At 41.7% G+C, this 27102-nt stretch overlaps 1 protein-coding gene and 1 long non-coding RNA gene across 10 annotated transcripts in view; one reads left to right on the top strand and one right to left on the bottom strand.

Moving 5' to 3' along the window:
* Positions 1-27102, bottom strand: part of PTPN13 (protein tyrosine phosphatase non-receptor type 13) — a 457782-nt gene that overhangs the window by 240016 nt on the left and 190664 nt on the right. For 7 of the 8 annotated variants that reach the window (XM_073599969.1, XM_073599986.1, XM_073599976.1 and 4 more), the window contains one exon: positions 26284-26835. The exons of the other annotated variant lie outside the window; for it this stretch is intronic. In XM_073599969.1, coding sequence (XP_073456070.1) covers positions 26284-26835 — 552 coding nt within the window. The remainder of the gene's footprint in view (positions 1-26283; positions 26836-27102) is intronic. 8 annotated transcript variants of the gene reach the window in all.
* The window catches only part of LOC141108417 (uncharacterized), a 94030-nt gene that overhangs the window by 24177 nt on the left and 42751 nt on the right, over positions 1-27102 (top strand). For both annotated transcript variants that reach the window (XR_012236062.1, XR_012236065.1), the window contains exons 2-3: positions 3658-3753; positions 3943-4067. This is a non-coding gene — a long non-coding RNA (uncharacterized lncRNA). The remainder of the gene's footprint in view (positions 1-3657; positions 3754-3942; positions 4068-27102) is intronic.

Here is a 27102-nt window from a genome sequence, read left to right on the forward strand (position 1 = left end):
AGGGTTAGAACTTTTTTTAGGTTTTTATTGCTGTCAAATTTTGGGTTGTCCTGAGAATAGCAATTGGGGAGAAATTTTCTAATGGGGACACAAATTTTGGTGGTCCTGGTGACAACCAGGGATTCCCCCACTTTGGAAGGTTTTCCTCTGGCTTGGCTATGGGACAGGAAGGGAAGTAAAGGGAAATCTCCCCAATGGCACACAGATGGCAAATAAAACCTGACAGGGGCTATAATCTCTCTCTTAACAGCTTGCTGACCAACCGCCATTATACTGCGGCAGGTCGGCACGATCCTGGGAACCGTCGTAGCTGTACGTTGGTCCCTTTAAGCGGGATAGCAGGCGTGCCTGCTGCATCTCGGGGGTGCCGATAACAGCTGGCCATGCGCAATCGCGGGCACTGAGAGCCAGGTCAGGGACGTGTGTTTGTAAACACATAAATCCCTGTTCTGTGAGGAGAGGAGAGACAGATCGTAAAAAAAATTGCTGAAGGTACCATGCTGCACATCTGGTGGGACTGCCCGCTTTTGCACAGTTTCTGGGATGCGGTCTGCACTCAGATCTACTCCATAACAGAGACTAAACTGAAACTCACACCAGAATGCTGCCTATTGCATATTTCCAATTACTCATTAAGCAAGTATAAAAAATCTGTTGTGCGCCATATGTTAAATGCGGCGAAAACAATTATCCCCAGGCACTGGAAAATAACACATGTACCCACGGTAACAGAATGGCTATCTCCCGTGGACTCCCTTTACAAAATGGAGGAGACAGTGGCCATGGCTTCGGAAAATACTGACAAATTCCACAAACTATAGAAATCATGGTTCCTCTTTAAGTACTCTGACTCTTTTGCCAAGATGCAAAATGGCTGATTTAGTGAGATGGGATCATTGATACTTGACTTGTATACCTGGTTCTTCAATAATGAAGGCCTTTAGGGCTGGAACCCCTTGGACTAACATGAAAACCACTTATGTATACAGCTTTGAAATAACCTAACCCCCCCCCCCCCCACCCCTTTTTTTTTTTTTTTTTTACCTCCCCCTACTGCCATTTCATTTCTTAGTTCTTTTCTGCCCCCTCTATGTTCTAATACTAACCCTTACGACACTCACGAAAACACAACCCTCAACTACTAAGTATATTGATACACAAAATGCAAAGGATTATTAATAGTTTTAATAGTTTGAATGGTGATATGGGTGGTCTGCACAAAGAGAAAATGTTTTATCGTACGAGAACGAATCCAACATAGCACACAATGGATGTATTGTGCGACACCCAGGAAAGCTGTTTTTGTATACTATATACACTTTGTTATGATGTGTTTACTCAATAAAAAAATTTTTATTGGAAAAAAAAAAAAAAAAAATTGCTGATCAATGCCATTACTAGCAGAAATAAATAAATAAAAATGCCATAAATCTTTCCCCTATTTTGTAGACGCTATAACTTTTGTGCAAACCAATCAATATATGCATATTGCGATTTTTATTACCATAAATATGTAGAAGAATACATATCGGCTTAAACTGAAGAAAAAGTTAGCTTTAAAAAAAAAAAGGGTATATTTATTATAGCAAAAAGTAGAAAATATTGTGTTTTTTCAAAATTGTCGCACTTTTTTTGTTTATAGCACAAAAATAAACACCGCAGAGATGATCCAATACCACCAAAAGAAAGCTCTATTTGTGGGGAAAAAAAGGACGGCAATTTTGTTTGGGTACAGTGTCGCACTACCGCGCAACTGTCAGTTAAAGCGACGCAGTGCCGTATCGCAAAAAATGGCCTGGTCATTGAGCAGCCAAATCTTCCGGGGCTGAAGTGGTTAATCTATCCACAATAAAAAAAAAAAAAAAAAAAAAGTTTTACGTTTCGTACTACTTCAAAAAACATTTGTAAATAACCCGTTGCTGACAAACAGATTTTTAGCTTACTATAATCCAACCAATTTAACATTACATTTGCATTCATTTCTGCACTTTGGACACTGATCTTTCCCTTTCCTTTGAATATAAATGAAAATGAACTATTGGGACATCATTTTAGTTTATTCAACATGCATATAAGTGTTTACTACAGGGTGGATATAAATCAATGATTTAAAAAAAAAAAAAAAAAAAAAATCAAAAATCAGATTTAAATGGATTTTTTTGATTTTTATCAAATATATTTTAATAAAATGCTTTTGTAGTAAAAGTCTATCTAAAAAGATAGTTTTCTATTTAGGATACATTAATAATTTAGTTTATTCAGCATGAAATGGAGCTTAGTTATGTAGCATGAGGCTGTATATTTTGCAATATTTACATATTTGGTAAACTCATTCAATAAATCCAAGCTCTGCAAGCTGAGATAACATGCATTGCATTGATGCATTAACACAATTTTACAGTAACCATGAGATAAACCAAAGTTCAGGAATATTCCTTTATCCCATTGTTTTGCAAATCTATGTACACTACAAATGATTAAATTGGTTCTGATATCGCTGTTTTACTAACCTGACAGCTTATTATTCTAAATAGGAAACTTTCATTTTGTTTGCAAACATTAATGATTCTAACTACCAGCGAGAATAATTCTTTACATTTAGAGAGCACCTGTCATTTCAGACCCATCATGGCAGCGCCTGTTAGCGGGCATCCACACACCTGCTGCCGCCACGTCCCTCACCTTGTTGTGTCACTGCCGCATCACCAGCCGTCCCATTGAAGTGAATGAGACCGTTGGTGAGTCAACAGCAGGTCAGAGATGGAGCCGCTGCAGGACAGAGATGACAGTTACTCTTTAAAAAATATGATTAAAATCAAGCCTTTTTACTAGTGATTTAAATTGTGATTTAAATTGACTTGATTTAAAACAAATCCACCCTGGTTTACTAAAAGCTGAACTCTTGGCAAACGCTAAACACAAAGATGAATTACATACTCTATATTGGATCTGCTTTACCTGCCAAAGGACTCATATTTCTGTCCGCCCACTTCTGAGATTTAGAAAACCCCAACATAGCCCTGTCTGGTAGGGCAAGAGACCAGATATTTCTCTGCTGTAGTTGTTAACACTTACAGGACTTGTCCATCCCCCAGCCTGTGACTGGACAGTGAAAGGAGAAGCAGAACACTGATAATATCTCATCATCACTGTGCTATATTGCCTTATTTTAGTTACCTGTTTGCACATGAGCAATGGAGTACAATTTGGCCCATTGTGCTGCTTCTCCCTCCCCCAGTCTGATGTCTGCTGTACAGGGACTGCAAGAGACTGATCAAATACAGGTGTTTGTGTGGATATATTTATATATCTCAAATACAGGTTTTTGTGTATATATACACACACACACACACACGGGATGATTTATTAATGATTACACAGGTGCAATCGTTTATATCTTTTTAAACCAGCATAGACTTTTCCCATTTAAAAAAAGATATGATACTAGGCTAGCTATGTTTTAGTCATTATAACTCACCCATATTGTTAGACCTTTACATGAATTAAACTGTCTGTAAAAAAGTAACAGAAATGTTAAGAGAATAATTTTCCATAATGTATTTATTAGGGGCAGCACAATGTCATCCAATATTATTTCCAGCAAATAAACATTTCAAAGCTGTAAAACATCTTCTTCCACTGCCTCGCCCACAACAGGATAGAAGTTCATGAACCATGATGGATTTCCCTGCATTTCCCCGCCCAGACTAGACACTATCAAAGTGATAGACAACTGGATAAACGAGATGCAGGGTGAGTTAACAGGCACACCTCTCGTAAACTGCAGTCGACAGCAGCATTGCCTCTAGCAGAGAAAAGATTTGAATAACCTAATGTGTATTTTCACTTTTGCAGTCAAATTGTAGATAACCACACTATATGTTTATCATCATTCACACAGCATGCTTAAACTTTTTTTTTTTTTTTAATTTTATGTTTTAGATGTTTTTGAAGAGGTGTCATGGCTGACTGTAAAGCCTCGTACACAGGATGAGATCATCGGACAAATGGTTGTCTATTTTTTCTTACATGCTAGTCTCATATCAAAAATGAAGAGGTTACTAAAGGTATGAAAATTCTGATACAACAGAATGCAAATTGAGAAGTGATGAAATATGTTGTATTGTATTGTAATATACTCTTTAGTTTTTGAGCATGCATAATCTTGGTCTTCCGATTTTATTCGGAAGAATACTGTACTGATTAAACGAATATCGTATGAGCTGGTATCTTACTAAAAACATTCTCATGTTTGTCTCTTCGGATAATTTTGGATGAACCGTCGTGATTGGCTCTCAAAAGCTGTGTACCAACGATCAGATTATCATACGATCGCTTCAAAAGCATTACTTTTTGTCCCATTTTCTCATCGTGTGTACAGGCCTCATAGTGTCCCTATACAGACAGGGTATTCACTAAACTATCCCTTATTAATGCAGGAGGACCATTTCTAAAGCCTGGTACACAAGCTTCTGTACTAACTATCCGATGTTAGTATAGCGATCTCCCCTACTGAGCTATTGTGTTCTGACAGGAGGCGGAGGAATTCCCCCCCCACCACCACCAGAACTGGGGTGGGTGATGTATGTGGCAGCTTGGCTATCTCTTTTAAATTACCTTCCTTTTCAATCTGCTGTGATGCAATTTTCTGTTAAAATGCAATGCATTATGGCTACCTGAAAATGTAATATACTGCATGAGTGATTGGCTTATTGATTTCCAAGTCTGCACTAAGATACAAGTCAGCTTTTTGGCATCCCCTGCAACGAAAATGTAATTTTTGGTGAGATTCAGATTCACTCTATTTCTTCTGAACAACAAAAGGTAGGAATCTGCAACAATCTGTTAAAATCCCTGCAATACACATTGCTCACCAAGAGGGGAATGTTTTTTTCTCAACAAAAGTGTTACTCTTTAAAAAAGTCTATTTAACCGGTTCAATACCGGCATTTTCACCCCCTTCCTTTCCAGACCAATTTTTAGTTTTCAGCGCTGTCGCACTTTAAACGACAATTGCGCGGCCGTGCGACGTTGTACCCAAACAAATTGATGTCCTTTTTTTCCCACAAATAGAGCTTTCTTTTGGTGGTATTTGATCACCTCTGCGGTTTTTATTTTTTTCGCTATAAACAAAAGAAGAGCAACAATTTTGAAAAAACACAATATTTTTTAATTTTTGCTATAATAAATATCCCAATTTAAAAAAAAAAAAAAAAAATTTTTTCCTCAGTTTAGGCCGATACGTATTCTTCTACATATTTTTGGTAAAAAAAAAAAAAAAAAATCGCAATAAGCGTATATTGATTGGTTTGCACAAAAGTTATAGCGTCTATAAAATATGGGATAGATTTATGGCATTTAAAAAAAAATATATTTATTTATTTTTTTTACTAGTAATAGCGGCGATCAGCGATTTTTTTTCGTGACTGCGACATTATGGCGGACACATAGGACACATTTTTGGGACCATTCACACTTATACAGCGATCAATGCTATAAAATTGCATTGATTACTGTGTAAATGTGACAGGCAGTGAAGGGGTTAACCACTAGGGGGCGGGGAGGGGTTAAATGTGTTTTCTAGGGAATGCTTCTAACTGTAGGGGGAGGGGACGCACAAGGGGAGGAGACCGATCAGTGTTCCGCTGTTCTGGGAACACAGATCGCTCTCCTCTGAACTGACAGGACGTGGATCTGTGTGTTTACACACACAGATCCACGGTCCGGCCCGGTTAACGGGCAATCGCGGGTGCCCGGCGGACATCGCGGCCGCCGGGCACACGCACCGGGTCCTGAGCAACGCGGGGCGTGCGCCCCCTAGGCGGCCGGGAACCCGAGGCCGTCATATGACGTCCACCTAGGATGGGAGATCCCATCTGTGGACGTCATATGACTATAGGCGGGTAGGGAAGTGGTTAATGTAATCTACGCTTTATCATTTATTGTTGTGTGTATGGGCAGATGTTATAAGCGCCAAACAATTCCAAAAAACAGGCAAAAATTAGGCAACCAACATATACAGTCAGGTCCATAAATACTGGGACATCGACACAATTCTAATCTTTTTGGCTCTTTACACCACCACAATGGATTTGAAATGAACAAGATGTGCTTTAACTGCAGACGTTCTGCTTTAATTTGAGGGTATTTACATCCAAATCAGGTGAACAGTATAGAAATTACAACAGTTTGTATATGTGCCTCACACTTTTTAAGGGAGCAAAAGTAATGGGACAGATTAACAATCATCCATCAAACTTTCACTTTTTAATACTTGGTTGCAAATCCTTTGCAGTCAATTACAGCCTGAAGTCTGGAATGCATAGACATCACCAGATGCTGGGTTCCATCCCTGGTGATGCTCTGCCAGGCCTCTACTGCAACTGTCTTCAGTTCCTGCTTGTTCTTGGGGCATTTTCCCTTCAGTTTTGTCTTCAGCAAGTGAAATGCATGCTCAATCGGATTCGGGTCAGGTGATTGACTTGGCCATTGCATAACATTCCACTTCTTTCCCTTAAACTCTTTGGTTGCTTTCTCAGTATGCTTCGGGTCATTGTCCATCTGCAATGTGAAGCGCCGTCCAATGAGTTCTGAAGCATTTTGCCGAATATGAGCAGATAATATTGCCCGAAACACTTCAGAATTCATCCTGCTGCTTTTGTCAGCAGTCACATCATCAATAAATAAAAGAGAACCAGTTCCATTGGCAGCCATACATGCCCACGCCATGACACTACCACCACCATGCTTCACTGATGAGGTGGTATGCTTTGGATCATGAGCAGTTCCTTTCCTTCTCCATACTGTTCTCTTCCCATCACTCTGGTACAAGTTAATCTTGGTCTCATCTGTTCATAGGATGTTGTTCCAGAACTGTGAAGGCTTTTTTTAGATGTTGTTTGGCAAACTCTAATCTGGCCTTCCTGTTTTTGAGGCTCACCAATGGTTTACATCTTGTGGTGAACAATCTGTATTCACTCTGGTGAAATCTTCTCTTGATTGTTGACTTTGACACACATACACCTACCTCCTGGAGAGTGTTCTTGATCTGGCCAACTGTTGTGAAGGGTGTTTTCTTCACCAGGGAAAGAATTCTTCAGTCATCCACCACAGCTGTTTTCTGTGGTCTTCCGGGTCTTTTGATGTTGCTGAGCTCACCGATGCGTTCTTTCTTTTTAAGGATGTTCCAAACAGTTGATTTGGCCACACCTAATGTTTTTGCTATCTCTTTGATGGGTTTGTTTTGTTTTTTCAGCCTAATGATGGCTTGCTTTACTGATAGCGACAGCTCTTTGGATCTCATATTAAGAGTTGACAGCAACAGATTCCAAATGCAAATAGCACACTTGAAATGAACTCTGGGCCTTTTATCTGCTCCTTGTAAATGGGATAATGAGGGAATAACACACCTGGCCATGGAACAGCTGAGCAGCCAATTTTCCCATTACTTGTAGTCCCTTAAAAAGTGAGAGGCACATATACAAACTGTTGTAATTCCTACACCGTTCACCTGATTTGGACGTAAATACCCTCAAATTAAAGCTGAAAGTCTGCAGTTAAAGCACACCTTGTTCGTTTCATTTCAAATCCATTGTGGTGGTGTATAGAGCCAAAAAGATTAGAATTGTGTCGATGTCCCAATATTTATGGACCTGACTGTAACTATAGGGAAGTACAATAATATAATACTTGCCAATTCCCTCCAATAAACACCAGAGTCTTAAAGTGTTACTAAACCCACAACAGTAAAATCAGTCTGCATATGCAGTAAAGCATGCTTGTCATACTCACTGTGAAACCTAAGGGGTAATTCTCTGCATTGTATAAAAAGTCTGTTTGATCCGGTCTGCTCTGATCCCCCTCTTCTTCCACTGTCCCCAATCCATCTGCTGATAGTACAGAGCCTTGAGGGCATTCTGCATATGCTTAAATAAGTTTGGTGTGTATTGCTAGAGAGTTTTGTTTTCCTTTCTTGGAAGGGTGCATTTGATCAGCACAGGGCCAATCAGCACTGTCCAGACAGAGGATCAGGGGTCCTGAAGCCTCATAGGACAGTCAGAGGAGAATGAAAACTCCTACAAACTTTGACCAGACACTGATAGAAGTCACAAGACTGCTATATACTGCTGATGAGAAAAGTAATTTAGAAATTTATATTTACTAAAAGAATTGGAATTCCATGTTCTGTTTACTGTGGGAGACCAGATATACTGAATGCAGGTTCTGGGTTTAGAAATACTTTAATGTAAAACGAAGGCTTTGGTTCCAATGAGACAACTTCTACTTCATAAACACCATGGTTTCCATACAATAGACTGATAACGGCCAGTAAAGCTGCTGAATGAGAATAATTCATCAGTTGCTCTATCCTAGCTATGCAGCATGAATAAAGGAATGTCATCTGCCACTTATTGTATTCAGCATGCATTGCTCCAGTGGCTTCTAAATACCTGAACAGTGCTTGCACCTGATGGAATGCAAGCGCTGTTTGGTCAAGAACTTTTGAACCAGCTCCTTTTAAAAGGGCCACCCAAAGATTACATTTCAGCCAATACAGCAGAAGTTGGCCTAAATTTGAGTAGTGCAAGGACAGTTTAAATCTGAAAGACTTGTAAGCAGTTTGAAGTAAATAGCTCTATGATACTAGGCTGTGTCTGTATTGTAAAACGCACAGTTGGTCTAGGGGTTCAAAAGATTAACACGACTCATGTGTATGGCCTCATAGTGTCCCTGTCCCCACACAGAGTGGGTATTCACTGAACTATCCCTCATTAACACACAATGCAGGACGTCAATTTCTAAAGCCTGGTACACATCCCAGTGGGATGAATTAAAAAAAAAAAATGAAGAGCTCAGGAGGAGCTGCTGTACTATCCGATGTTAGTACAGCGATCTCCCCTGCTGAGCTATTGTGTTCACACCCCCCCCCACCAAAACACACCGTTCAGTGCTCTCAGCCATTGGCTGAGGGTGCTGATCAGGTACCAATCGACAGACCTTTTTCGATCATGTCCCTTCTAACGGCTTCTATCAGACCAGCTGCCAAGCACACGGGCCGAATGTCCTGATATTCGGCCTGTGTGTATGACCCTAATGTTTAAATCTTCGTTACAAAAGAGTGTTCAAAAACTAGTTTACAAATGAAAATCAATTAACCGCTTCCCGACCGCCTCATGCAGATATACTGCGGCAGAAGGGCACGTACAGGCAGATTAACGTACCTGTACGTTGACCTATAAGAGGCGGCTTGCTTGCGCGCCCGCCAGGAGCTCTGTGAGCGTGATCGCGGGTCCCGCGGACTTTATGTTCATGGGGATACCCGCGATCGTCTCACGGAGCGGAAGAACAGGGAAATGCTAATGTAAACAAGCATTTCCCCATTATGTCTAATGACACGGACACTGATCACAGCTCTCTGTAATCGGGAGCGGTGATCAGTGTCGTGTCACCCCCCCCCCCCCCCCTAGTTAGAATCACTCCCTAGGACACACTTAACCCCTACAGCACCACCTAGTGGTTAACCCCTTCACTGTCAGTCACATTTACACAGTAATCAATGCATTTTTAAATCGCACTGATCGCTGTATAAATGTGAATGGTCTTAAAATAGCGCCAAAAGTGTCCGATCTGTCCGCCATAATGTCGCAGTCACGATAAAAATCGCTGATCACTGCCATTACTAGTAAAAAAAAAAAAATTATTAACAAAAATGCCATTAAACTATCCCCTATTTTGTAGACGCTATAACTTTTGCGCAAACCAATTAATAAACGCTTATTGCGATTTTTTTACCAAAAATATGTAGAAGAATACGTATCGGCCTAAACTTTTTTTTTGTATATTTTTGGGGGATATTTATTATAGCAAAAAGTAAAAAAAAAAATAGTTTTTTTCAAAATTGTTGCTCTTTTTTTGTTTATAGCGCAAAAAATAAAAACCACAGAGGTGATCAAATACCACCAAAAGAAAGCTCTATTTGTGGGAAAAAAAGGATGTCAATTTTGTTTGGAAGCCACGTCGCACGACCGCGCAATTGTCAGTTAAAGCGGCGCAGTGCAGAATCGCAAAAAGTGCTCTGGTCTTTGGCCAGCCCAATGGTTTGGGGCTTAAGTGGTTAAAAGCACAGAACAGACAGGGTTAATTATGTCAATTACACAGCCCTCTGATAAACATTACAAAGCAGGGATTTATTTTTATTTTTTTAAATATTATGGTAAGTTATGCTATGTCAATGGGAACATGTAACAAATATAAAGTAGGTGGTATCCTAATTTGGCTGCAAAAGTGGAAAGACACCAAGACCACGGATATTCCAAACCTTAAAAACAGCTCTTTGTAAAATAACTTGTAATACGCTTATATTTGCACAATTTGGAACCAGCGACTGCAAAGTGACTCCAGTGCATTGTGTTCGTTTCCTAAAATAAGATGCATCAAAAGAGAAAACAACAGACATCACAGGAGTGTTGAGTTTCCTAACCAGATGTCATAATACGCAGCTCATGATGAGTCATAGGCATTTTTATTGATTGTTTTTCTACTGTACTAAATATTAAAGAAAAAAAAAAGTCACTGCAGTCAGAATACAGCCCCATAGTCTGCCGTATAGAATACACATACTAGATTAACATAATATTTTTAAATTTAAAAAAACATGTCTAATTAATATTGGGCACACTCCAGCTTTTAGTGGAATTTAAATAGTTTGGACCAAGCGGTTCCAGACAAACTATTACCTTCACTAACAGATGCAGCAGCTAGGAGCATTATATAAACTGTATGCTGCCTCACCTACATACAGTATTACAGGGCTGTGTTCCGGCAGTGGAATGGGGATTTCCCATCCCACTCCATAAAAAAATATCAAAAATCAAAGTTGGGTTGAGCACTGCTGAGCCTTTCTCAGGGAGCTTTGTATTCTATGAATAAATACATTATTTATGAATAAATAAATACAAAGTTTCCTCTGATTGGCCAGAGGAAGTTTTGTATTCATTCATACAATACAAAGCTCCCTGTGAATGGCTGAGTCTGGCTCGATTTTCTTCCAGGACTGTACATTAAAAAAAAATAGGATTTTTATAACAGTTTACCTGTAAAATCCTTTTCTTGGAGTACATCATGGGACACAGAGCCTTAAGTAATTACTTAATGAGTTATGGGCCACCTTCAGGTGTTGACACTGGTATAACCAACACAGGAAGTTGACTCCCCTATATAAGCCCTCCTCCTGCCAGGAGTACCTCCATTTTTGTAGCCAAGCAATATACTTAAACCCCATAAAAGAGGGGCGGGACCTCTGTGTCCCATCATGTACTCAAAGAAAAGGATTTTACAGGTAAGCTGTTATAAAAATCCTATTTTCTTTATCGTACATCATGGGACACAGAGCCTTAAGTAATTACTTAATGGGACGTCCCATAGCAATGCTACTTGAGGGGAGGGAGACACAACCCGTAGGGCACCGCCAAACCTGAGGACTTATACTGCTGCCTGCAGCACACTGCGCCCGAAGGCAATATCCTCATACCTCCTTACATCCACTTGATAAAATTTTGTGAATGTATGTACTGAAGACCAAGTTGCGGGCTTGCAGATCTGAGCCATGGAGGCCTGGTGACACACTGCCCAAGAAGCACTAACCGACCTGGTAGAGTGCGACTTAACTTGAAACGGGGGAATTTTACCCTTTAAATCATAAGCTTGAATTATGACTTGTCGAATCCACTTAGCAACAGTGTATCTCGATGCTGCCTGTCCTTTCTTAGGACCCTCTGGCAGAATAAATAAGACATCAGTCTTATGAATCTGAGCAGTTGCATTTAAATAGATTTCACTGCTCTCACCACATCAAGACAATGTAGTGACTTTTTTCACTGGTACATGGTTTTGGAAAAAATGACGGCAGGACATTATCTTGGTTCAGGTGAAAGCCTGAAACCACCTTTGGCAAAAAGCCTGGACGAGGGCGTAACACCACCCTGTCCTCATGAAAACTCATATATGGCTCTTTACATGAAAGAGCAGCCAATTCTGACACCCTCCTATGGCTCTTTACAAGAAAGAGCAGCCAATTCCGACACCCTCCTTGCTGAGGATATAGCAACCAAAAATACCAGCTTCCTAGTCAGAAGGACTAAGGGAATATGCTGCATCGGTTTAAATGGCTGTTTTTGTAACACTGACAAAACTAAATTCAAGTCCCAAGGGCTTAAAGGTGACTTAACTGGCGGATTAATCCGCATCACACCTTGCATAAAACCCTGGACTAAAGAATGTGTAGCAAGCGGTCTTTGAAATAAAATCGATAAGGCTGAGACTTTGCCCTTAATAGTACTCAGGGCCAATTTCATCTCTACGCCTAATTGCAGAAAGGCAAGAATTCTGCCTATGATATATTTCCGAGGGTGCCAACCCTTGGATTCACACAAGAAAACATAAGTCTTCCAAACTTTATAATATATAGTTCTGGAAGCTGGTTTACTTGCATTCAAAGTTGAGATAACTGACCCGGAAAGCCCACATTTCTTCAGAATGTGGGTCTCAATAGCCAGGCCGTTAAATTTAGCGTTTGCAAAGTAGGATGGAATATCGGCCCCTGTGAGAGCAGGTCTGGCCATAGTGGAAGGGGCCATGGACCCGTCATTGCCATCTTTACGATTTCTGCGTACCATGACCTTCTGGGCCATGCTGGTGCTACCAGAATTACCGGCTTTCTTTCCAGCTTGATCCTGCAAAGAAGTCGTGGCAGAAACTGAATGGGGGGAATGCATAGATCAGTGAGAACTGATCCCACAGGGTTACCAGCACATCTGTTCTGCATGCGAATGGATCCCTTGTCCTGGACAAAAAAGTTGACTAACTTCATGTTGAATCTGGACGCTAGAAGATCTACATCACCTCACCTGGCCCGGGTGGTTAGCAGGTAAAAGCAGCCTCAACTTGATTCACCCAGTCCACAACTCCAACAGGTTTCGCCTTGCCATCTCCATGATTAAGCCCAGAGGACAGACAAAACATGTTGAAGTTGAGGTCTGGATGAATTAAGCAGAGGCTGCTTTTACCTGCTAACCACCCGGGCCAGGTGAGGTGTGCGGCGGCCGGGCTATCCCTTCCTATTTTTGCTGTATACAACTGTGACACAAGTCATATTGGAATTGATACATTATTAAAAATTACCTTTCCTTTTCAAATCGGCAGTGCTGTAATTCTCTGCATTATAATGCAATGTGGCTACCTGGAGGCGTTCTGTACACAGATGGTGTACAGAACACCCCCTGAAAATGTAATTTCCTGCTTGATTGGCTTATTGATTTTCCCAGAAGTCTGCACTAAGATACAAGTCAGGGTTTTTGGCATCCCCTGCAACGAAAATTTCATTTTTGCTGATACTCTCAAAGGGGAATCACATTTAAAAGGGATGTAGACCCTGCAACTTTCCTCATTAGAGAGCCCTGCAGGGGCAGCAGCTGATTGATAACCATTCCCACACAGATTCACTCTGCACAGACAAACAGATATTTGTTCAGAATAACAGATGTTTATTAAAATCCCTGCAATGATCACCAAGAGGGTAATGTTTTTTCTCAACAAAAATGTTACCCTTTAAAACAGTCTATTTAATGTAATCTATGCTTTATCATTTCTTGTTGCGTGTATGGGCAGATGTCATAAGCACCTAAAAATTCCAAAAACAGGCAAACATTAGACAATCAACATTTAACTACAGGAAAGTACTCTTATACAATACTTGCCTATTCCCTCCAATTAGCACCAGAGTCTTAATGTATGGAAACCAAGGCTTTGGTTCCAATGAGACAACTCCTACTTCATAAACACCATGGTTTCCATACAATAGACTGATAACGGTCAGTAAAGCTGCTGAATGAGAATAATTCATCAGTTGCCCTATCCCTGCTATGCAGCATGCATAAAAGAATGTCATCTGCCACCTATTGTATGCAGCATGCATTGCTCCAGTGGATTCTAAATACCTGAACAGTGCTTGCAACTGATGGAACGCAAGTGCTGTTTGGTCAAGAATCTTTGAACTAGCTCTTTTGACAAGGGCCACCCACAGCTTAAATTTCAGCTGACACAGCAGAAATTGGCCTAAATTCGAGTAGTGCATGGACAGCTTAAGTCTAAAAGACTTGTATGCAGTTTGAAATAAATAGCTCTATGATAATAGGCTGTGTCTGTGTTGTAAAACTCAGTTTTTTCAAAAAGGACAGCTCAAATAATTATTTTGGGGGATCGGAGATGGAAGTAAGAAATCCAGGAATCTGTAATTATACAAGTAAACGAAGACAACTATATATTTGCTTATCACATTATATTTGCTTTTATATCAGTGTTACAAAGTCACACAATAAGAATTGTCTGCAAGTTAGCCAACTATTTGAAAACAATGCACTCTTTGTATAGTCATCAATAGCTAACTTATGAATGTCTATACTATATAAATGCATAATTTATATATATAAATGAATACATATCACACACACACAAATACAAACACTTACACACAGAACATTTAAAAAAATATAGACGTCACATCAAAAATGACTTGCATGGAAATAACAGCTCATAACATGCACTAATAGAGTTGCACTATAGTTTTCTTTTACATAACATACATATTTAACATACAAGAGGTCGCCACTGCAGATTATTAAGTAGACTTCAACTTTTTTCAGACAATTTATAAATGCATAATGTACACTTAGAAAATAATTTCAGCAGAACAGCATCCATTTAGTATCGTTTTGCACAACAGAACCTTACTTATATTCAATCTGATAAGAACTACATCTTTGTACCATTACTGGCTAATGAAAAATCTACAATATAATAAAGATTAAAGTTGTCTCTCCCTCTCTCTTATGGATAAGGCCATGCTGGGCAAACCGTTTACAGGTTTATCAACTATGTTTTCTAATTACAACAACATGGGGCTTTGACACCCAAAACACCAGCAAATTATCCATTCAAACCTTACACAGTTCCAAACAAACACCAAGCTATCTAAATTACACACTTGCCCTACAATTCCATTACTACACTTCAGCAGCAATTAGCGAGGAAACAAATTCCCAACATTTGCTAACATATCTTTTAGGTATCATGTTACTTAAAGAAGAAAATTTGTAAAAGTCCTTACCTTTCCGTTTTTACACCTGGGCCTTCTTTTCATTGAATTTCTATGATTCACATGCTGCTCTGGGCTGCTTTATCACCCGCAAGTCAAATGGTATGGGATATACCAGGTATAAAAGTAAAAACCACTACCAAATTTAAAATCTCAGGGTACCAAAAAAAGCACCATTCTTAACCCATACTGGAATGTTCACGCAAACACACGTGTCAGATGTTGAAATGTGAATAGGCATAAATAATGAAAAGTAGAACTGCAGTCTATGCCAAGTACAGAAAAAAATGCAGTTACATTTTCTGACACTATAAAGAGTGCGTGGATATTTTCATACTATTTATAGTTGTTGTTTTGTTTTCCATCCACACCTAACCATCTGGTTTACAGGTCATCTACAACTAGAATGATTTTATTCATACAAGGTGCAGTTCTACATGAACAAAAATGAATACCTAATGAAGAGATCATACTTTTTTCCAGGAGACACCCTGAATTAACTTTACAGCCCATAATGACTAAAGCCCATTGTTAAATCATCATCTTTGACACATCATCACCCATTCCAACGAAATTTCAAAGCCTTCTTGAGTGACATCCTCCAGGGTGCTTTCATTTATGTTCTATTGCAAAATCACATGTAGGTTATATCACAGCAGAATAAACTTTTACAAAAACATTAATTATCCAAGTCATTGTATTCAAGTCCAGGCAGGATGGGCAGAAAGAACTCCTCCCTTCTCAATGTGAAAGTTTACTAAACCTACTACTGAAATAATAGCGTGAGCAAAAAGACTTCCGTTAACCCCTACTATAAATTACACTATTACAACAAAAGAAAATAAACACTGATAATATAAAAAAAAACAGAAAAAAAGGTATATCAAGTTATTTGATCAACAGAAAAATAACGTTTCTAGAGCAATGTGGAAAGCAAATTTGTAGAAATCAGGTGACCAGAATCTAGTGTCTACGGGTACTATAAATCTAAACTCCGGGCAAACCGCTAATAAAACACAAATGAAATACATATAAGGCCCCTTTCACATTGGGGCGGCGTCAGCAGTAAAGCGCCGCTATTATTAGCTTTACCGTCGTTTTAGCGCTAGTGGCCGAGAAAGGGTTAAAAACCACCGCAAAGCGCCTCTGCAGAGACGCTTTGCCAGCGGTATAGCCACGCTGCCCCATTGATTTCAATGGGCAGGAGCGGTGTATACACCGCTCCTTCACCGCTCCGAAGATGCTGCTAGCAGGACTTCGGGGCTTTCACACTGGAGAAACAGCAGCAGCTGTTTCGGGTCGGTTTGCAGGCGCTATTTTTAGCACAATAGCACATGCAAACCGCCCCAGTGTGAAAGGGGTCTAAGGCTGGCCATACACTATACAATTTTCTGATTCAATTTCCTTTAGATTTACTTTCAACTATGTAGTGCAAGGGCCTGTCTGATTGCATACAAATTGAAAGGGTTTAGGTTTGACCTCATATTATATGGTTTTGGTAAATCTAAAGGAAAGTTGAACAGGAAAATTGTATAGTGTATGGCCAGCTTTAGAGTTGCTAAAAAATGTAGCCATAACCAGCTCAATGTTCCCTATTAAATTGTGGTTTACTGGAGGTTCTGGCAATTTTTCTAAAACTACCTTAATTTTTAAAGCTGTATCTGGCTTGTTTTTGTTGCCACCTGTGACCTGATTGGGGAGATTTCCCTTAAATTTCTGTGTGGTGACTGGAGCAAGAAGTTAGAGGAATCTCTCAAAACAGACAAACACCAAACAAAGCACTTTTTTTTTAAATGTAAGGTGGTTGTAACCCTCTTAAATGAAAAATGGACCAAGCATATCCCATTGTAATATGCAAGGGTTATATCCTTTTTTTTATGTAGGAAAGGCTATTAACTACTGTTAAGTATCTATTTCTGTCCATGTTCCTATTATGGAGATTACTTTCATTTTCTCTCTAGTCACCAAAACAGGAAGTGAAGGGTTATCTCACCAAAAGAGAAGTGATAAAAGGCTGAAGTTCTAACCTATCCCCATTTCAACTAAATGAAAGTAAAACATTTCTGACTGGAGTTTGACTTTTAACACTGCTTGTTATTTTTCCAGTGTTAACATCTAACAAATGTAACCCCCTTATTCCTTAAACTCTAGTGAACTGCCCCCATTCTCATCATATATTTTTAGCTATAGCCTTATTTACTAAAAACAACCAAAACTCAATAAGATGTGCAACTTGCAGCATTACGGCACGCAATTGGCAATAATCTGACTGTAGTTAGTGCTAATGTAGTTATCTCAAATATGTTGGCGCTATAAAAATCCTGTATAATAATAATAATAAAAATTAATCTGATATTCCGTTGCACTCTTGTGGAAAAAAACACACCAGTTATAAATCATTGCAGTGGGCAGATAATAAAAGGCACATGTCCAGTAACCATGTAACTTTCACATAAACAAAATAAGACTAATATTCCCTTTGAAGATGATCACTCTGTTTTTAAATAGAGCTTACATTTATTTACTTAAAAGATACAGAGGCAAGTGAGCAATTGTACAAGATAAACATATAAGTTCTGATTGCCAGGTTACAAGAAGCTGGTTCATCAGGGTGTAGCAGCAAACTACACCTACACAACAAAGTTAATTTGACAACTCAGAATGCAGGACAACTGAAAAGTCCTATTTATTTACAAACTGCCACATACAGATCCTACACAACTGAAGCCTAATACACACTAGATTTTTTTTTTTTTTCGTACAACCCAGCTAGACTGAACGAAAAAAAATAAACCTGACGGCTCCGGAGGAGTCACTGTAGTAACCATGCGATGTTAGCACAGTGATCTCCCCTGCTGTTGTGTTCTGACAGGGGGAGACGATCAGCAGACCTTTCCCGGTCATGCCCCATCGACAAAAGCCGGCCGAACGACCGGCTGCAGTACACATGGGCTGAATGACGGTCAGTTTCTATTTAACCCAGCTGATGCCACCCGACATTTGGCCTGTGTGTACTAGGCTTAAGATAAAATGTTGGCAAAAAAGACATTTATATGTACAGTAGCTTTACAGGTTTGCTAACTTAGGCCGGCCGTAGATGGAACCATGTACGGGTAGGCTAAATGTACAAAGTTGATCGAGCGATCAGCTTGGGTACAACCAGCCTGTTGGATTTTTCTTACAATTAGCAATAATCACTGTCTTCTCCGGGCGGGGACGCCCCCCCCCCCTCCCCCTGTGAGAATACAATGTCTCAGCAGGAGGGATACCCCACTGTCAGCATAGTCTGTGTTGATGGGAGAATCGTGCACATATTTTTGCAGGGAAAAAAAAAAAAAATAGGATTTTTTAAAACAGCTTACCTGTAAAATCCTTTTCTTTCGAAGGACATCATGGGACACAGAGCCACAGTAATTACTGATGGGTTATATAGGTATCACTGGTGATTGGACACTGGCACACCCTATCAGGAAGTTCAACCCCCTATATAATCCCTCCCCCTTGCAGGGATACCTCAGTTTTGTAGCCAAGCAATATAGTGTATTAGAAGAGGGGCGGGACCTCTGTGTCCCGTGATGTCCTTCGAAAGAAAAGGATTTTACAGGTAAGCTGTTTTAAAAAATCCTATTTTCTTTCTCGAACATCACGGGACACAGAGCCACAGTAATTACTGATGGGATGTCCCAGACCAATGCTACCTGAGGGGGGGAACCACAACCAAGTAGGGTGCAATCAGACCTGAGGACCCTGTACCGCTGCCTGCAGCACACTACGCCCAAAGGCGATATCCTCATGCCTTCTCACATCCACCTGATAGAATCTGGTGAATGTATGAACTGAAGACCAGGTTGCGGCCTTGCAGATTTGAGCCATAGAGGCCTGGTGATGCACTGCCCAAGAAGCACCAATAGCCCTTGTGGAATGTGCCCTGATCTGAAACGGAGGAATCTTCTGTTTCAAACCGTAAGCTTGAATGATCAATTGTCGAATCCATTTAGAAATGGTAGCTTTTGATGCTGCCTGTCCTCTATTGGGACCCTCTGGCAGCACAAACAAAACATCCGTCTTGCGGATCTGAGCAGTTGCCCCTAGATAGGCCTTAACTGCTCTTACTACATCCAACGAATGTAGAGATCTCTCTTCCGGAGAACAGGGATCTGGAAAAAAGGAAGGTAGAACAATGTCTTGGTTTAAATGAAAATCAGAAACCAGCTTTGGTAAAAAACTAGGATGAGGGCGTAGTACCACTCTATCCTTGTGTATAATCAAATAAGGCTCCTTACAGGAAAGAGCTGCTAATTCTGATACTCTTCTAGCAGAAGAGATGGCCACCAGAAAAATTAATTTCCTTGTCAACAAGACCAAAGGAATCTGACTTATTGGTTCAAAAGGCTGTTTCTGTAACACAGCCAGGACCAAATTCAAGTCCCAGGGGTTTAGGGGCGCTTTAACCGGAGGATTAAGACGCATCACCCCCTGCATAAAGTTTCGGACCAAAGAATGCAAAGCAAGTGGCCGCTGAAATAATACTGATAAAGCAGAGACCTGGCCCTTGATGGTACTCAAAGCCAGCTTCATCTCTAATCCTAATTGTAGAAAATCAAGAATTCTACCTATGACATATTTCCTGGGATGCCAACCTCTGGATTCACACCAGGTTATATAAGCTTTCCAGACTCTATGATAAATCATCCTGGAAGCTGGCTTCCTTGCATTAATCAAGGTAGATATGACAGGACCTGAGAGCCCACGACTCTTCAGAACGTGGGTCTCAATAGCCAAACCGTCAAATTTAGCGTTTGTAAGGCAGGATGGAACACTGGACCTTGAGATAACAGGTCTGGGCGTTCCGGTAGTGTCCACGGGGAACCTACTGTCATCCTTACTATTTCTGCATACCAAGTCCTTCTGGGCCAAGCGGGGGCCACCAGAAGTACCGACTTCCTTTCCTGCCTGATCCTGCGAAGGAGTCGTGGTAATAGCAGAATAGGCGGGAATGCGTAAATCAGTGAGAACCGATGCCACGGAATCACCAACGCATCCGTCCCGCATGCAAGAGGATCTTTTGTCCTTGCCACAAATCTGTCTATCTTTTTGTTGAATCGGGATGCAAAGAGATCTACATCTGGAACCCCCCATCTTTGGCATATGGCCCAAAAGACGTCGGGATGCAGAGACCATTCCCCTGGAAGTAACTGCTGGCGACTTAGATAGTCCGCCTGCCAATTCTCTATTCCCGGGATGAAAACTGCCGATATGCATGGCACATGCATCTCTGCCCAGACTAAGATCTGGTTCACCTCTTTTTGAGCAGCTCGGCTCCGGGTGCCTCCCTGATGATTGACATAAGCCACTGCTGTGGCATTGTCGGACTGGATCCTGACCGGACAACCCTGTAGCCTGATAGTCCAGGCCTTTAGAGCTAGATGTATCGCCCGGATCTCCAGAATGTTGATGGGTAAGGTCCTCTCTGTCTTGGACCATACCCCTTGGACCGCAGCCTGTTCCAGAACTGCTCCCCAACCTGACAGACTGGCATCTGTTGTTACCACTGTCCAGGTAACTGGTAGAAAGGATTTCCCCTTCTGCAGGTTTTCGGGTATGAGCCACCAATTGAGGCTCTGACGCACCGCATGTGACAGGTGCATCGGAAAGTCTAATGCCTGAACCTTCTTGTTCCAGGTCGACAGAATACTGTGTTGCAGCATTCTTGAGTGAAACTGAGCATAGGGAACTGCTTCGAATGAAGACACCATCTTCCCTAGTAGCCTCATACAAAGGCGGACCGAGGGACCCTTCTTGGTCCTTACTGTCAGAATCAGCTCTCTCAAAGCAGTGATCTTTGCCTGGGGTAGAAATATTTTCTCCTGGCTTGTATCTATAATCAGACCTAAATACTCCAGTCTTCTTACTGGTTTTAGGAAAGACTTTTCTAAGTTGAGGATCCAACCCAGGTGTTCTAGATACCTGACCGTGGTCCTCAAGTTTCCATTCAAAGAAGCTACCGACCGGTCTATCAAGAGCAGGTCGTCTAGGTATGCTATGACAGCTATACCCTGAGCCCTTAATCTGGCCAGAGGAGGAGCCAAGATCTTTGTGAACACTCGAGGTGCAGTGGCTATCCCGAAAGGCAGAGCCACAAACTGGAAATGGCGCCCTCCTACCTCGAAGCGCAGAAACTTCTGATGAGCAGGAAAAATGGGCACATGCAGATATGCATCTCTGATGTCTATTGATGCCAGAAATTCTCCTCCCTGCAGGGTGGGAACTACTGTTCGAATTGATTCCATGCTGAAGGATTGAATCCTTAGGAATCGGTTCAGATCCCTTAAGTCCAGAATGGGCCTGACATCCCCATTTGGCTTTTGGACCGTAAAAAGGTTGGAATAGAAGCCCAATCCCTGGTCCTTTGCGGGAACTATCATAATGACCTCCTGCGACAAAAGTCGCTCTAACGCTAGAAGGAGCGACTGCTTCTTCTCTGGGTCTCTGGGAACATTTGATCTGAGGAACCGAGGAGAGGGGAATTCCTGAAACTCCAGCTTGTACCCTAAGGTTACCGTGGAGATTACCCATCTGTCCTGGAAGTCCTCCTGCCAGAGCTCTGAGAACTGTCGCAGTCTTCCCCCCACTCGAGTGAGCGGGGGCGCCCCCTCATGTAGAGGTCTTAGTGTTTTGCCTAATAGGCTTCTTTCCCCAGGACTTCTTTTATCCCTGGGGTTGACTCTTGTCTCTGGACCCCGATGGAGGCGGCCGTCGAGACTGCCTGGAGGCTGAAGCCCCCGGCGCTGGGGAAAGAGTCCGTTTGAAAGAGGGACGCTTACTCTTCTTCTTGACAGGTAAGAGAGTGCTTTTCCCACAAGAGATTCTCTTGATATAGTTATCCAAGTCCTCTCCAAACAACCTTGCACCACGAAATGGAAACCCAGCCAGTAGCTTCTTACATGGTGCTTCGGCTGACCAATTTTTCAACCATAGGATTCTACGTATATGCACCAACCCCAGTGAAAGACGGGAGGTTTGCACAATAGAATCTCTAATGGCGTCAACCACAAAGCATAAGGCCGCTGGAAGGTTAGCAAACCCCTGGGCCTGCTGTTCAGGTAATACTTTGATGACCTGCTTAACATGGTCTCTTAAGTATTGACAGACTCCAATCGCTGCTACTGCAGGTTGGGCCACTGATCCTGCTAAGGAGAAAACATCCTTCAATAGGGATTCCATCCTTTTATCTACAGGATCCCTGAGCATCTGAGCATTGTCTACAGTCAGGCTATTATTTACGGAGGAAATGGCGGCATCAATAGCCGGTATTCCCCACATTTTAATAAACTTTTCTTCCATCGGATAAAGTGTTGAAAACTTTCTCGGCGGAAAAAAACGTTTGTCTGGGTGATCCCACTCAGAATAAATGAGCTTTTCAAGTAAAGTATGAACAGGAAAAGCATGTGCTGCTTGGAAAGGTTTCAGTGACCCCAAAGCAGAAGAGGATTCTTTAGCAGTTTCAGGTATGGGCAACTTAAATGTGGAGCGGACCAATCCAGTGAGGATCTGCACTAAGACTTTCTCCTCTTGGGAAGTCGCAGAGGGTCCCTCTCCACCTGATTCCTCCGAAGAGGAATCATCCGTCCCATCCTGAACCTCTGAAAGGGATTCATCTCCTTTATCCCAGAGCTCCTCTGTCTGAGGGTCTTGGGGAACAGAGGAAAGCCTAGTGCGTTTTCTTCCACTGAGTGAAGACTTAATCACGGCCATTAATCTTTCCTCTAGACCATTAATGGTTGAGGAAAAAACCTCTTGTGTAATATATACAGGGGCTGAAGTGCCAGAAGCAGGTGTAGCCCCTGACCCCGATGGCTCTCCCTGGCTAGCCGTCCCTGGCCCATCTTTAGGGGGGGAGGATGCTGCCGACAGGGGGCCCTCAGAACCTGAACGAGATCCCCTAGTGTCTCTGGTTCCTGGGGTGCTTGAACCTCTTCTACCCATAGTGCAAAGCAACAAGGTGTGAGGTATACAAATGAACACTGCCCGCTGAGTGATGTAGTCTGGCTAAAAGCCTTGCTACCCAATGCTCAGTCTGGTGTTACTTCAGTAAATGCTGCCTAGGAGAATGCCTGTGTCCCACCTTACATGCGACCGTCAGCTCTGTGTCTCTCAGAAGGCTGAGTGCACCTGTACAGAGTGCCTTTAATAGCCTGCAGCTGGCCTGAGTGGGAGTCTAAGTACCTGTGCTGACGTCCCGCCCCCTCCTCTACCGCCCCCCCCCCTCGAGTTTTGAAAAAAACGAGCACTTCCCGCGCTGCCGACTCTCCTGTCATGCTTCTGGAGAAAGGCTGGGGATGGGGGGGGGGGGGGGGGAGAGAGAGGCTGGTAACAAGATCTGCCTAAACGGCTATCTTCAGAGATGGTGGCCATTAGGCCGCAGAGCCCGGGTGGTATAACCACTTTCTAGACCCCTGTGGCCCCTCTCTAGCCTGGGGGGAACATTCAAACATGAGAAATCCCCCTTTCCATCTTACCTGTTTGCAGCCTGCTTGAGACGCTGGGACATAATCAGCGATGAAAACACCTGAGACAGACAGTCAGCATGTGCAGGTTTGTGCTCTTGGCAGCCCCCGGTGGTCACAATAGGCATAGCATGCATTTACCTTAAAGGAGAAAAGCCACTAGAACTCAAAAATTCTGTGGAATCTCCTCTTACCTTATCCAGCCGCAGGGTGCTGTTTACACAGACCCAATCTTCACCTCTCACGGTGGGCTCCATTTGAAAAAACCGTCAGAGACTGGGGCCCCCTACGAATAGGGGGATCCAACAGTTCTGGGACCGTAAAGCACCTCGCCAGAAATTAGGAAGTTTAAAGACATTTTCTGATCTGCGGGGTCCAGCTCTCTAAAAAGAGAAGCATTACGGGTAAAACCTCGTTTCTTCGGACACGAGGCCCGGGTACCATTCAATTCGGCCATGAAAAGACACTTTGAATGGATCCGGTTCACCTGGCTTGCCCCAGTATAGGATCTTAGGATATTCCCTTTGGAGCTAAGCACAGGACATCTTTACACGTCCATCACCTAAGACACTGGCGTAAAAACTGAGGTATCCCTGCAAGGGGGAGGGATTATATAGGGGGTTGAACTTCCTGATAGGGTGTGCCAGTGTCCAATCACCAGTGATACCTATATAACCCATCAGTAATTACTGTGGCTCTGTGTCCCGTGATGTTCGAGAAAGAAAAGTGCATTTATTGTTTTTCCCTGAGGAGCCTGGAAAGCATTGCATCCGTGATCAGGGGTGCAATACCAGACTCCTGCAAACAAGCCCTGTAGCTTTTAGCCCATACCTGCATATGGGCTGGCTGTTTACAAACTGCAGGGCTTGTGAGTGAACTACGAGGTTGTTCATCAGCACCCTCGCAGTCCAGTCAGAACTACAAGCCATCAGCCACAAAGGCTGACAGTACTTGTAGTTTGTGCATTCACAGGAAAATGTGAAACAATGCCGTGTGGACGGGGACCTGCACGATTGCGTGATTTTCAAATAGTGACAGCAGGCGCCGGGAGAAGTTCCCCAATTGCTGTCACTGGGGAGGGTGGTAGAGGGGGACAGGCTGCAGTTACTGGAATACGTTACATGTTGCACCCTAAGTACGGGTGGAACATGTCCCAAAAGGTGAACCTTTAATGGAACTGTTCATATTGCGGTCACTTATGTCGCAGCGATTTTGAAAAAGGTTGCTGCGCTACTTTTTACCAATTCGACTTGCATAGATTTCAATTAAATGAATTCGCAAGCTGCAATGAAATCGGCAGTACAAATTGCACTGATGTGTGGCTTTAAAAAGACGCGCCGGTGTGATCGGGGGCTCATCCTTTAAAATCTCAGTGTATTCTGTAGCATTAGCAATATCCTTCGCTGGAAATAACTGCATCTAATAGTTTGTATAGTGTAGGTGTGATGGTCAGATGTACATAACTCTTTGGCCATATAGTGTACAGTAATCATCACATAATAATCCACAAAACAACACAGACTAGCCATATTACACCCCCCCCCCCCCCCCATGTCATGTAAAAAAAAATCTTCAATTAAAAGATTCTCTTCCTGAATGACTCTAGAGATTTTTAAAGTGCTTTCAAATTATCTGTCTGGTAAGTACCTATCTGGTAAAAATTAAATAAAAAGATACGTAGAAACATCTGCCTGGTACATTATTCTCTCATAGTGTACCCAATTAGCTATACTTGGATTGCTATGAAAAAATTTCTTAGCGTGACTGGCCTCTATACCAGCATATACTGTGACGAAACACCTTTAGAGGATTACAGGTGTTAATGAAAATGGGTTAGTAATGCGGCAAACACAGGAAGATTTAGAGGAGGGTAATTAGGTTACATGCAGAATGTGAGATTAATTCCAATCCAGCATTGATGACGACAGTCCAATACAAGTAATGAAGGCAAGGCTTCAGAAGTTCTGAGGTTAGTTTAATAAGCCATTATTAAGCCAAGATGGTATTACGTCACATTCATCCAAAATATTTAGAGTCACATTTCATGAGATACGCATGTTTACAAAATCTTCACTGTTTGCGTCCGATAAAAATCTTCACTTGTGCTTTCCTTCTGTTATGTTGTTCATGAAGCAAGTCAAAACTGGGTTTGTGCAAAGATCGCTTTTCATTAAATAGTTACTTGTTCTATCTGAAATGAAGGCAGTAATCTAAGGAATGAATTTAGTGAGCAAGTAACAAGTTACTGGAATATCCAATTTTTATTAGCATTTAGAAAAAAAATCTCCTGTGAGTGCTCATGAGAGGATAAGTGCAAATTAAAATGGCAACAGTTCAGTTAAGGCTAAAGAAATAGGACTTCAGCATCACCTTGCTCCACGATGCAAAAGCTAAAAAAATTTGCAAGAATAAATGTGATATTAGTTGGTAATTGACTGGGTGAAAAGATTAACTGACAGAGAAATACACAGGAGTCTAAACTGGTTGAATATAGTGTGAGCCTTTGTGCTTCTCATAATGGATGAAAAAAAGCTTTTTGATGAAAACTCTATATCATTTTTCAACAACTGACATAATTTCATAAACTTTGTTGAAGGAGACAAGACAACATTCAATTAGACTGACCTTCTACGCTCATTGCTTCTCTCAATACTTGAAGTCTTTTCTGTTTTTCTCTAATTCTGCCCAAGGCACTTGAAATTGCGACTGACGTTGGCACATCTGGTCCGTGTCTAGCTTGGTCCAACCTCTGTTGCATTAAAGCATCCCCTGCTCCACTTGACTGCCTGAGATCCTTTATTTTAGATATGGATATAGTCCGTCCATTTAGGGCTTCAGAAAAACAAGGCAATCTGTATGGGTCCCCAGCAGAACAGGCTTTCTCTGCAGCTTGGCTGGTAACAGATGTCAAGTCAAAAGATGATGCCCAAATTTTTTTCTTTTGACAATGGTCAGCAAGTTTCCCCCCTAACTGAGTGGGCCTCAAATCATTAAAAGCACTTGTAGGATCATCATATCCAGAGCTAGGAACTGGGGATGTACAATAGTCCTCCTCCTCCTCTGGTTGGTCCTTAAAGGCAAGGAACCCCATTGATTTACTGAGGCCTCTGTTAAGAAAGTTCTGCTGTGAGATTTTATTGTAGCTGACATCAAGCTCATCTTGTACTGAGCACTGGCCTGAAAATGTAAGGGTAACAAGGTCCAGTTTTAGAAGGGAAAAAAAAAAAAAAAAAAAGCATAGCTATACATGGACATTTAGCTCAACTTTCATAAATGCTCCATTAATTATCCTGAAAAATGTGATTTTCCAAGTGAAACCATTCATTTAAGTGAATACTTTTTCCAGAATACAAAACCGAGTTGAAATTTTCATTAAACATACAGCTTTTCAGCAATGCTTCCTTAACTTGTGTTCTTTGGCAAGTTGCTAAGTAGCTTCAGATA

This window comes from Aquarana catesbeiana, linkage group LG01 (genome assembly GCF_042186555.1).
Source record: "Aquarana catesbeiana isolate 2022-GZ linkage group LG01, ASM4218655v1, whole genome shotgun sequence".
In the NCBI taxonomy this organism is placed as follows: Eukaryota; Metazoa; Chordata; class Amphibia; order Anura; family Ranidae; genus Aquarana; species Aquarana catesbeiana.